This window comes from Neolamprologus brichardi, chromosome 9, assembly GCF_056152115.1.
Source record: "Neolamprologus brichardi isolate AB-2024 chromosome 9, ASM5615211v1, whole genome shotgun sequence".
NCBI classification, from domain to species: Eukaryota; Metazoa; Chordata; class Actinopteri; order Cichliformes; family Cichlidae; genus Neolamprologus; species Neolamprologus brichardi.
In genome coordinates this window covers 19,080,030-19,093,304 of record NC_142112.1, presented here as the reverse complement: position 1 = coordinate 19,093,304, position 13,275 = coordinate 19,080,030, and the positions used below count along the sequence as shown (strand labels likewise).

Here is a 13,275-nt window from a genome sequence, read left to right as displayed (position 1 = left end):
GCGTGACACATCACGAGACGCAAAATCTGCGGGGGTGACTGTTAATGTAGTTGAAAAAAAGGAAATCCACTACCCAAAATGCACTAGCATCTAGGATATACCAGGCGGGGAATAAGAAAAGTGACACCATGCGTGAATGCACCCTGAGATAATTGTCAGGTTTAAGAAATAGAAGCAGAGGAACAGGTTGTGTAAACATAACTGGTAGCAACTGAATATTTTGGGATTTAGTGAGAGAGCTGATGAGTTCAAGTATGTTTTGGTGAAGACGGGACCGCGGATTCGGCCCTCACGCGGGCGTCTAAGCTAACTGTCGTGTTAGCTGTGATGTTTTCAGAAGTGAGCTAAGCCCACATAACCGATTGGTGTTGACACTGTGCCTTTTAAAATAAAATGTCTAGCTTTAATTTTGGTTCGGGAACTCTTGGGTCCACCAACACAGGTGGAGGATTCGCATTTGGGGCCGCAACCAGGTAACGACAAATTTTAGATAGCCCACTTAGCTAACGCTAGCAAAACCAGAGGTATCTTGGCGTTAGCAGATACGGCTTGCGAGTTTCAAAGTCAGTGCTGTGTACGTTGTTTTCCCGAGCTATTCATCAATGTCGGGTTAGAGATGAGCATTTTAATTAGATACATTTGAAAACTCTGTTATAATTTGAAACTTTGCTCATGCACGCACTGCAGAGTGAACTCTTGCAAATTGCGGGCTGCTAAGAGAAGTGTTTGAAGTGACAATTCAGCTATAGTAGTTGTAGTTACTTTCTTTTTTTTAAAGAGGGAAATTTGTTTATTACTGGTAATAATGTAATAGGGATTACCATCCATCTGTAAAGCACTTATCACCATTTAGGTTTTCTATATAGAAATTTAAGACCCTGTGTATTTTCTTCGACAAAATCCTAGTTGTTAATCTGTGTGTACTGTAACCATAACACAATGTCAATCTTTTATTAGTTTGAAACTTGGCAGATATTGTAGAAGAATGTATGGGCCTAAAGCTATTACTTTTTTCCTTCAAAAGTGCTCCTGCGGCCAATACCGGTGGCTTTTCTTTTGGTACACCTTTGGGTACAGCAAGTGCAACCCCCAGTACCAGCACCAGCACCAGCACCCCGTCTCTTGGCCTGGGAGGCAGTCTTTTTGCTCAGAAACCTGCTGGAGGATTCTCCTTCAACACACCTGCCTCAAGTAAGAATGCAAAATAATAAAGAAATAAAAGTATTTGTGATATTTCTGCCAGCTGCCCATCTTATGTTGGGACCTTGTGTTATTTCAGGTGCTGCTGCGCCCGCTACAGGCCTCACATTAGGTATGTTTGGGGTTCTCTGGGGTATTTTTAAGTTGAAGTGCTTTTGAACAACAAGTAATAATTGTGATATTTTTTTTTTTTTTTTTTAAATAAACAATTACTTTCTCTCAGGTGCCCCAGCCAGTACAGCTGCCACCACTGGCTTTAGCTTGGCTTTCAACAAGCCCACAGCCTCAGCTACGCCGTTCTCCCTCACAGCTACTAGCACCTCTTCGACAGCCGCTGCTGGGACAGGCTTGACGTTTGGCTCTGTTCTGACCTCCACTGCTCCACAGCAGCCTACAGCCACTGGCTTTGCCCTCGGTCTCGGCGGCGCTACGACCACCACCACGGCAGCCTTAACAGGTCCATCACTAGGCAGCAGTCTCTTCTCCAGCACTGGGCCTACAGGTGAGAGGCAAACTGTCAGCTTTACAGAGCTGATGTGTTAAATACATGTCCAAGTGGGAGTACAGTGACTGCTTTGAATTACAGAGTGTTCGTTTTAATTAGTTGTCACAGTTCTATAAACTGTATGATTATTTCTTGCCGCAGGTCTGAGTCAGACTACTCTTGGTGCAGGAGGCGGGTTATCGTTCGGTTCTCTGCTGGCAACCTCGACAGCAGCAGCAGCAGCTCCTGCTCCGAGTATCGGCCTGGGTGGAGTCGACTTCAGCACTTCCTCTGAGAATAAGAGCGACACATCGTCTGGAGCCAATGCGCAGTACGTCCTGCTGACCAACACGGTCCTTTACTGTCTTATGGAATATGTCTAACAAAAGAGTCTGCACTGTTATGCAAAGAAGAAAAACTTTACTGAGAGACAATGAGTGTCTCACTCTGCTGTTAATGTTTAGCACCGACCATCCTTTCTGTTCTAATGATGTTCTTTTTCTCACCCTCAGGGACAGCAAAGCTCTAAAAGATGAGAACCTGCCCCCAGTTATTTGTCAGGATGTTGAAAATTTTCAGTAAGTATTGTGTGATTTTTTTTTTTTTAATTTATTTATTTTTTTTATTTTTTTATTTGTTTTTTAATTTTTTTTTAAATCGGGTGTTTAGTAGGTTGAATGCAGCAGTATGACCCAACCCAAATTTTATCTGGTGAGGTCTCTAGGAGTCCCCATTCTGTGTAAAATCCCAGATGCATACATATAGTTTGAGTAGTAGCACTTTGAAAGCATATTTTGATAGTTTGCCATATCTATCAGAGAGCTTTTATGTCATCTACAAGTGATTTCCTTCTTTTCTTAATTCCTTTGCAGAAAATTTGTGAAAGAGCAAAAACAAGTTCAGGAGGATATAAGCAGAATGTCATCAAAGGCCATTTCTAAAGTCCAAGATGACATCAAGAGCCTCAAACAGCTTCTGTCCGTCAGCGCCAGCGGTCTGCAGCGCCAAGCTTTGGCCATCGACAAACTGAAACTGGAGACGGCACAGGTAAAAACGGTGTACTTATGTTGACACAGGTGTCTATTTCTGATGCACATTTTTGTCATTAAAAAGTCAGTAAATCAGAAACTTGCATTCCAAACTCCTAGTGGATACACAATATATAGTGTATGCAGTGTTGCGAAATATATAAGTCAGGAAGTTCAGTATCTGTGTTCATTTCCCAAAGCATCTGTAGATGTACCTAAGATAAACAGAATTATTTTAAATTGGACTTCAGATTAACTTAATATGTGGGTTAACCTTTCCTGTTCCTTATACCTCACAAACTAAAAATATGAAAAAGTTTCCCTTGGAAAGCTCAAAGATTTTTTTTCTAGATGTTTGACTTTCCTCTTTCCTGTGTTGCTAAGGAGTTGAAAAATGCTGACATAGCACTTCGTACACAAAAGACCCCCCCTGGACTTCAGCACGAGAATACGGCTCCATCAGAGTAAGTAAGCTATTGGATGAAAGTCAGAAAGTAAATCCAAGGTCAATGTGTGCTATTGCAGTCCTTTAGTTCTCATAGACTCTGTTTCAAACAACTCTATTTCATTTTAATATCATAGGACAGCAATAAAAAAAATACACTTGGCCAGTGGATGTTTTTGTCAAAAAGCTTCTCTTAATAGTTGATTCAAAAGGTTAATAATGAACATTGCTTAATGTACTGAGATTTAAAATATGTGTCCCTTTTGTGTGTAGTTATTTCCATAGCCTGGTAGAGCAATTCGAGGTGCAGCTTCAGCAGTATCGGCAGCAGATAGAGGAGCTGGAGAACCACCTGACAACCCAAAGCAGCGGCTCTCACATCACTCCTCAGGGTGAGAACACATTTGTCTGGGTGTTAACATAATTCTGGTCATGTTAAAGTTCGGTTTGATCACAGTGTTACATGTTTCATTAACAAACCAGCTACAGATGTGTTTGCATTCAAGATGAAGAGAAAAGAGACAGTTTCTGGTTCTTTTCTTTTCTGTAACCCACCCCGTTTTATTAAAATACATCAAATATTTATGCAGACATTTTTTATGCTTTTGTTTACAGATCTGACCTTGGCCATGCAGAAGTTGTACCAAACATTTGTCGCACAGGCCGCCCAGCTCCAGTCTGTCCATGAGAATGTCAAGGTCAGTTTATTCCCTCCTGCTTTTACATATAATAATAATAATAAAAAGATCCTCATTCGCATTGTTTGAAATTTAGTGTAATAATGTATAGGACTGGGTGACGAGGCAGTTGTAGCGTTTTCATTTAACGTGTCTTTCTCTCTGGTGTCTTGTGGTATAGATTTTGAAGCATCAGTACCTCTCCTACCGCAGAGCCTTCCTGGAAGACTCCACGGATGTGTTTGAGTCCAAACGGGTGTCTAACAGGAAATGGCAGAGCACGCCGCGAGTCACTACTGGGCCTGCTCCGTTCTCCAGTGTGCCCAATGCTGCAGCTGTGGCCATGGCAGCCACATTGACCCAGCAACAGCAGCCAACTCCAGGTCTGACTGCCTACAAGTTCTAGCAAGTTTCTCCTTTGTTAGGAGACTGAAGGAGAGAAAGGAGAATCAATAATAAAAGCAAGTTGTGGAGAAGACAGGATCAGTGTGCTTTTAACATATTTTGGTAGCAAATAACTCAAAAGGTGAGAGAGGATGATTAAAAGTACAAAAGTAACAGCAGCCTTATCTGGTGTTAAGGTATCTGTGCTTTCTGTAGTGAATGAAAAGAGGCTAGAAAGGAAGAAATGAGAGAAATCTGTTGCTTAACTTTAACAGGAGACATTTGTGCTGCCTTACCGTCTTGTCTCTGACTCTCAGTACAAGGGTTGGAAACCGTTTATTTTATGCACCTTACAATTCAAGAGTGAGGACATTAAATAGATGGCCCCAGTGCAAAATGAAGACCAAATCCCTTCTGTTAATTTCTCTCCTCCTCCGTGTGCCCTCTCTAATGGGATACCAGAGCAGCTTTATGGCTGACATCACTGGGGAAATTGCACAGTGGTGGAAAAAGTCAAGCAATCTCATTTTGAATCTGGAAACTTCTAAACCTCAGTTTTGGGTTTTGTTTTAGCAATGCTAAAAGTGAGCCTAGTACTCAGTTGAGGTTGTTGTGTAATGAAGTTAGGATAATTAATGCACTTGCTGTGAATTTTGTGGTTTCTGAATGATTAGTCCAGGTAGTGGTGCATCTTTAGATTTCTGTCACGTCAGTCTGGGTGTTGAGTTGGTGTACGTCTATGGTAATGTAGCCCCAGCTATCTTAAATCCGAATGATATCTCAGACGTGTGGGAAACACCAGTTAATCTGACACCGAATCAACGTGCTCCTCTCTGAATATACAGGGTAGTAAAATAAGAAGATAATATATTAAAGTTGTCATCCCCACCGTTCCTTCAAGCACACAGCTTCTGTTGCCCAAGGTCTTACAAGTAAAAAGTCTAGTTTAGACACAGATATTCACCTTAGAGAAACCATGCTCTAAATAACCATAACCTACTGACATTTACAGTTTGACTGTCATGCTGATTGTCAAGTTCTTTCTACTCTTTGGCAGTAACAAAAAAATTACTATTAAGTACGTTGTATTAGGCATAAATACACAGATTAAACATCGTGTTTAATCGGAAATTGTGGCAGATGATTTGGCATTTTTGTAGGAGCTTATATCCTAAAATATCTAAATGAGCCTCTTATACTGAGCAGTCAAGGACTCAAATTCAGTTTTGTTAAAATACAGCCAACATAACCTTAAGAATATTTACTGCAACATCTGAGATGTTCAACATTTTAGCCATTTGGTTTGAGTTGTAAGCCATTTTTTACTGGCACATCAGGGTACCTGCATACAACTAACACACTAAGCTATATATTAGCATGCTTTTGCTGTCTCTTTATTGACGTAACTTCAAAGGTTTTAAAGCAATTGTTTTGAGGTTGATGGGATGTAAAGGCAGGTTGGTTTAAAAATGTTAGTCTGATCTCTACTCATTTGACAAAGCTCATGAGATGTGCTTTGACTGTTATCAGATCTGCTGCCCACCAGATGTTTGCTAATTTTTTCCATTTTTAATGAGTATTTCACATAGTTTTGAACACTTATTTGGATATGCAGATGGAGTTGTACGTTAAGACCTAAACTAATTAACTATGTGCCAAGTAGGTATGGGACTATTTAACTAATCCATTCCTTAGCCACTGTTTACTGAAAAAGAAAAAATAACAACTTAACACACAAGCCACAATAGTTATTATTGTGTGGTAGAAGTGCACACCACCTCGGTGCCTGCTTAAGATTTTTTTTTTTAAATTTAATTAAAAATCAATTTTTTTTTTTGATCACTTGTTCATTGTATCCATTTGTGCTCTTGGTATGCTAGCTATCCACCAAGGCTGTAGTATATGAGTTTAACATTATGGGTTGGGTTTGTAAATTATTTTTGTTTAGGGTAATTGATTGCTTTATTTAGCAAAACTCCCACCTTTTCTGCTAAGCCCAATTGCAGGCTAGTGTATTTATTTATATATTTATTTTTTCTGCTTAAAAGTGACCTGTTTAGATTCATTTAGTTGTTGCATATTAAACATGTTGAAAGTTTCAAAATAAGTTTAGTGTACAAGTAATCCCAGCAAACCAAACACTCAGCCTTCAGAACTCTAAATGCAAGTTTTCTAATATTTTTTTCTTAACTCATGACACTGTTTGGATTGCATTTATATAGCGCTTTTCTAGGCACCCAAAGCGCTTTACAATCCCACTATTCATTCACTCTCACATTCACACGCTGAATAACAAAGGATTATCATTAATATGGTTATAGTAGCCCCGCCCACCTGCTCTTCACAGCTTCTTTTTGCAAGGGGCAGCCAATCAGAAGAAAGTTGACTGAAGAGAGAGGAGCTAAAACAGGTTTGTTTCAGTCAGTGGATGAACTGAGGGATGCAAATCTAATAGAACCCAAGGATTAAAAAAGTAGAGCTCGAAATATAATAGGTCAACCTTAAACTTGGGTCATTATTGAAATGGCATGTTGGAGGGTGATCAGTATCACAGCATTTAAAGATGCAGTGGGCTGGAGTGTTTTTTTGGTAGATTCACATCCGACCTGTACACATGCCAGATAAGAATGGGCCTACACTGTTCAGATTTCTGTCTCCATGGACATTGGGTTAAGGTACCAAAAGACTCAGGACTGAAAATAACTCTGAAATGTACTTTTTTTTTCTAGTGGAACTAAGGCTGAGAACGGTGAAAAGCCCCAGTCACTTACTGGCCTAAATGAAGCAGTGTTCTCAGTGTGTTTGTGTTGTGAACAAGGAGCTGAGGTTGGTCTTTTATGTCGACAGGTCATTTGGATAATGAATTGTCAGCAGTGACAGTAAGTGTGTGCATTATCTCACTGTTCAATACCTTGATATATTTGGCTGGTTTGGTTTTAATAAAGGCCATACCACTGTAACTTGATGAAAGTGATTTCACTTAAGGGCTACTGTCAGTGCAACAGGGCTGGATCATTTCACATAGAGTTCATTTCAGAGAAAATGTGGAGCTAAAGAGCTGTTCACAAGTTGTGATTTCAGGTATTTTATCCAAGGCGATGGTATGTTGTACAGACATTTGCTTCTCAATTCTGTAAAAAGTCTACTTTTCTTGTTGGTTTAACTGTTTGGTAGTTCAGAAGAGAACAATTTGTTGCTGCTCACACTGGTCCATAAGTACCAGTGAGATACATTAGTGCCAAAAGAAACTGGTCTGTATGGCCACATTGTGTGTCTTGATTGTATAGGGGAGTTTATTTTCCCACCATTTTTCTCATCTGAGGATACAGCGTTGCTTGTTGTAGGTAGCGCTGCGAGCTCAGCAGTATTGGCACTCAGAGGAATAAAGATTGGAAAACTGCCGTTGAACATGTCACGATACAAACAGGAATTCATTGAACTCACTTCCAGTAATCATCGGCATACTGCTGCTGATTACGATGGTGTATGGCTAAAAATAACAACCTAAATGATTAATTGCTAATGAAAACACTGCTGCTTTTGGACAGTCCGGTCCTCTTATCAAATGCTAGGTTTTTGTTTGTTTTTGTAGGATTTAAAGGAAGTCCTTTAAATGGAAGTCCACACTCATCCAGAATTTGACATTCTGTGCAGTTTTGCTCACTTTAAAATATCGTCTTCCACACCTCTACAGTCTCACTTGGCACAATAAAGACTATTAAATAATGTAATAATTATTGGTCTGTCAAAGTTGTTTTGACTTTGAAGGTAATTGTGGCTATTAAGCCACTTTAATACTCTCTCGTAGGTATCTTCTCACTGTCAGTAACGTGTATGCAAATGCTGTATTTTCATGAGTGCTAATATAACAGCTGTTCCCATTTACCTCTTCTTTTTTCCTTTTATAAAAGAAGTGAAGGAATTAATGTGACTTTTTATTTATTTATTTTTGAAATGGTAGGTAGATTACCAGTGTCACAATTTGCCTACATGAACCTGAGATGCTCAGTAATGAATCTGAATTATACCTTTTGGTATCTTTGTTTTTCTGTGTGTTAAGCTTGAGCACAACAGTTCACAATAATGGGCCTGATTAGTTGACTGTTTGAATGTTGCTATTATCTCCAAAACATTTCCATATTCTTTGTCATTTATAGTGTTTAGTATTTTGTTTGTTTGTTTTTTTTCCCCTGCTAGTGGCGTTCAGGAGGCATGACTATTACAGGGTGTTTGGAACCAGTAGAATTTACTGTTAGTTATCTGAAATTAGACTAAAAAAAATCAATCTCTTGCAGGTTTTAGCTTGTCATCTCTCTCTAAAGTCAGACTCGATCCAACAAAGACAGATTTGTAGCTTGTAGTAATTCACAATGGAGCTTTTGTTTTCAAAAATCGGTGTAAAATTATTTAAACGAACGTAACAAAGGTCCTTCAGTTTATGTTGGACGCATGACTCAAAACTTGACCACACTGTCTTTCACAGGCAAACTGTACCAAATCACTGATTTTCTTTGTTTTGACCAGTTTACACTGAAAGGCAGCCATGAATGCCGTTTTCACATTTCTTATCTAATTCTCCAGTGCTTTTACCTGTAACCGTGTGTTTTAATCTTATATATCCAATGCCTGTTGATACAGTATATTTAATCTATGGATATGTTGTGCCTTTTTAAAGCTATATTCAGTAATTGTGTGATGCATTTTTAAAAAGTTTTTTTTTTTTAAATTTTAGGTATGCTAGTTCATTCACTCTCAGAAATCTTGAATTTGGAAACTTGTCAAATGCAGTAGCACTTAGCAATTAACAGCCAATTTTTGTTCCAAACTGTTTGTTTGTGTTTTATGTAAGTGGAATTGCATATTTAATTGAAAATAAATTGGTTTTTAAACAAAGAAACGCTTGTCCTTGTTTCTTTTTCACTGAACTTGTTTTAAGAATGGAGACTAATTGAAAACCTCCCAAATTTGATAAGATAAAAGAGAACGCTTAAAGAAAACAAGACAAGTTTCTGAGTGAAAGAACTAGCAGTGCTTCCTTTTTTCCCCTCCCAGCTTGCCAGCAGTGATAAATGCACTGCTGATTAGCTGGAATATTATAGTTGAAAGCCTTTATAGCAGGATAGTACATATTCATATGTACTTTGTGAAAGCCTGATCCATTGCCTAATTATTGTCATTATATTTCAGCTCATGTGAGGTTGCAGTTAATTAGATGCTGTAGTCTTTTGATGCCCCTGTCGGCACAGTATTAGATCAGATTATCATATTTTATTTGAATCAACTGCAGGAATTGTTTCTAAAGCTAAAATAAAGCTGTCAGCGTGACAGCAGTGCAGTTTACTTTGTGTTTTTTGTCTCACACAAAAGAAGAGTAAAAGCCTGTGCTCTCTCTTTGTGCCTTAGGGACCCAGGCACCTCTGGGGGCAGGGTTTGGAAACCCCTTTGCCTCAGCATTGGGCACTAGCTTGGGCTCTTCTACCCTGGGAGGTATTACCTCTGCTTTTTTTTTTTTTTTTTTTTTTTTTAAATGAATATTCCCTGTTTTCTCATGTGTTTCATTTTTGGCTAGACCCCTGCATACTTTGCCATTTCCCCTAATGTTACCTTGTGGTTAAATCAAAGTGGCTTTTTAAAGAAAATGTATTTGAGTTTGGTTGTATGACAGACTAAGCAGCTGGTGTGTATGTGTCTGACAGAGTGGTGCAGTCAGAGCTTAGCTGTTTCTCTTTTCTGCTCTGCCTTTTGCGAGGAGTCAAGTGCGTTCACACCACACACAAAAACTGCAATCCTATCGTACAGTTGTTACCTGGTAAACAGTTTCACTCAGCTGTCATGGCGAAACGCTGTGGTGTTAAAATACGGGCATGTCAAATTGCAAATCCACTTGAGAGTGTGGAAGCAAGTGGTCTGAGCGCACTCAAAAGTATTGTGTTTTCTCGTAGTTTGGGTATTCGGTGAAATCTGCCGTTTTTCTTCCTTTGGCCTTTGCTTTGCGGTGTAGTGCACTGTGAGTCCTGTTTGATTCTGCAGTATTCGGTCAGAAGTTATGCCAAGTGTGGTGCTCTGTGGATTAGTTTTTGGCTTTTTCTTTTCCTTTTTGCTTGCTTTTGTCTGCTAATGCCTGCCAGTGTGTAACTCCTGAGGCACTTGTTGTTTTTGTATCTAGTCTAGGCTGTGTGCTTAGACCAGTCTGACTTCCATGTCACTCTCTCCCGCAGGTTTTGGTGGTGGGCCAGGATTTGGTGGGGTGGGGACTGGGGGGTCTTCTTTTGCCTTCTCTTCCACCAGTAAGCCCACAGGAGGCAGTCTGAGTGCAGGTACAATACATGCTGTATATAGCACCTTAACACCTGGGCCACCAAACTTGATGGCAACAAAGAATAAAGGCTCAGCTCGCTAAGTGTATAAAGTTTGGAAAGGGTCTAAGCTGTAACTGTGTCTCATTAGTGTAATGTAAATGGCACTGCAACAAGTTTAGTATATCCATATTTTAAAGTTATAATGAACGTCCCAGCAGTGGGTAAATACAGTTATATGTGTATGTGTATATATGTTTGTGTGTGTTGGCACTTTAGAATCTTGGGGGTTTTAAGCTAGGATGGCAAAATCCTTATAAAAAACCTCTGAATTTCATTTGAACTTCCTTTTTCTGACACCAGATTTTCTAAATGCTCATGTTATTCATGTTTTTATCTTTTTATTTTTCTCGTATTTGACTGTTTTTTGTTTTTTGTTCCTTGTCTTGCTTTACTAGGTTTTGGTAGCACCAACAGCTCAGGCTTCAACTTCAGCAACCCTGGCATCAACCCCTCTGCCGGCCTGACGTTTGGCGTGTCTAACCCACCTCCTGGAGGCTTTGCCACAGCAGCACCCTTACTCCAGTTGAAGAAGCCCCCAGCTGGTAACAAAAGGGGCAAGAGATAGAAGCGGGAAATGATAGACGCATGTTACTGAGCAGCTGACCAGCTATGGGTTTGTAGCAAGTACAGCTTGATCTCCCAAAAGCATAGAAGACAATGCTAAAATGACCATTACCCAACCAAAACGGAGGAAATACGCTATTCTGAATTGTCCAGTCTTCTACATGCATTTCTTTTTAATTTACCCACATTCACGTTTTCCTGTTGGATCCAACTCTGCAGAGGGATTAGACTACAGAAATTAAAACTGAAGTCCACGAGTGACTCTGTTTTTAGCAGTGATTACTTTTGCCTTTGGTAAAGAAGGGAGGACCCAAATCAATACAGTAGGCAGCGGCATGTAAAGACAGGATAAAATAGCATTTATATCATTTTAAGCATGGATTTAGCTCATTTGCATTGCTTCAGAATGTTTTTCTTTCTGCACACTTTGGTCTGTGGTGCTACAATGCTTTTGGGATTGTTGGCTCACTTGCAAATTGCTCAGTTACTGGTGAGAAATTGCTTAAGCCAGAACATTTTATAAGACGACGTTTTTTCCGTTTTTTTTTTTTTTTTTAATGCTTTGAAATGGTTCTGCTGTGCTCCACAAACTGTCAATCACAGAAATGCACTCGAGCGCTTCCCAAACGATCACGTGGCCCAAGGTTCGTCCAGGAAACGATCAGATAAGATTTATGGAGCAATGTTTGTGGCAGAGTTCCCGTCTGAAGTATCAAAGGAGTGTAATATTGCATCCTAGATAGTTTTATAGGCTCCGGAGCGTCCAGGGTTGTTGTTTTTTGTTTTTTTTGTTTTTTTGTTGAGAAGCACAGTTTTATTTTTATATCAAGTAGAGAAAAATATGAGATTTGAGAGGTAAAAGTGGACTAGAACCTTGAGCTGGTCCATTATCTAGCTCATGTAACCTGTGTTTTTTTTGTTTTTTTTCTTTTGCTACTCCATCCTCATTAATTACTTTTAGACACATTATGGTTTTTGGTGTTTTGCCCCTGTGTACTGTTGCAAGAACTTGAGATTCGAAACTCTGTGCTCTTTGTATTACATGACTTCATTAGATGTTAAGTTGGTTGAATTTGAAAGGGATTTCATATGCATATTGTACCTGCTCAGTTTCTACATGTGCTAGAACAAATCTGCACTTTCCAGTGTATGTGACCTGACGGTGATTGTGTGAATGTGCATGTGTTTCTGTCACACAAGTATGAAATTGTCTCTCTGGTCTGATCATATTTCCTTTGAGTACTGGGGCTGGTCGGGGGTCAGATATTCTGCTTTTTTTTTGTTTGTTTGTTTTTTAAATTGTCCATGTTGTTGTTATTATTTTCTAATCACAGTCTGTGGAATCCTGTATTTTCTAGAAGCTGTTTAATAATAAAATCTCCAATATGATGTTTTGCCTGTTTGTGGCATCACTTCAATAAATGTGTGTTGACACAGAAAAACTCTGTTATCAATATCTTGGCTCACATGCTTTGCAGCAGCTCTTCCTGCATCTGATATATTTTCAAGTCATCACACGAAGCTAAGTTAACCCAGACTGTTTCTGACAACATAATTGTACTATGACGCTTTCAAGGCTGTAAGCCATGTAATGCCAAAGTTTGGGAAGTTGCCCTAAAATTAACGTTTTCACACTAACTTCTACTGTTCCTTTAAAAAACAAGCACAGTCTAGGTTACAGATTCCTTATAATGTAGTTAGGACCTAAGAGGCCTTCTGAGGGTACATCAGTCTCTCTAAACTCGAAACCAATGTATTTGTCCTTTTGCAGTGTTACTTTGGTCTTCCACTTTTCTGTCTAAAGTTACATTTTATCTTAATAAAAATATTAAAGCCAGTGACCAGTTTCAAAAGAAAGTGTATGTTTAAAGTTTTGAGACTGTAATAAAACCCATAAAGATTCTTCTAAACACATATCTGATTAAATGTATAGTTTATTCAATTTGACCGACAGGTTTTAGCGTTCCTAACATGAGGGAAAAGGTATTTTCCCAAAGATCAGTTAGTCTTACTACAATAAACTTAGATGAGGGACCACAGTATGCTGTTTGAACACTGATCTCTGCTGAAAATGCCCTTTTGTATATCTGTGTAAATATTCCATTAATAGTTCTAAATTATGATGAATGATTCA

At 39.1% G+C, this 13,275-nt stretch overlaps 1 protein-coding gene across 2 annotated transcripts; it reads left to right on the top strand.

Annotated features, from left to right (window-relative positions):
• On the top strand, window positions 1-12,542 carry nup58 (nucleoporin 58). Of its 2 annotated transcripts, XM_006794699.2 has the most exons (14): window positions 1-473; window positions 1,025-1,191; window positions 1,280-1,312; window positions 1,424-1,702; window positions 1,847-2,015; window positions 2,197-2,262; window positions 2,557-2,731; window positions 3,097-3,176; window positions 3,431-3,549; window positions 3,773-3,855; window positions 4,016-4,217; window positions 9,622-9,705; window positions 10,437-10,535; window positions 10,973-12,542. In XM_006794699.2, the coding sequence occupies exons 1-14, from the start codon at window positions 394-396 to the stop codon at window positions 11,140-11,142; spliced, it is 1,806 nt and encodes a 601-aa protein (XP_006794762.2). In that variant the 5' UTR covers window positions 1-393; the 3' UTR covers window positions 11,143-12,542. The 2 variants fall into 2 exon arrangements, with proteins under 2 accessions (XP_006794762.2, XP_006794763.2); XM_006794700.2 differs by lacking the exons at window positions 9,622-9,705; window positions 10,437-10,535 and having other exon boundaries at window positions 10,973-12,541.
• The last annotated feature ends 733 nt before the right edge of the window (window positions 12,543-13,275 follow it).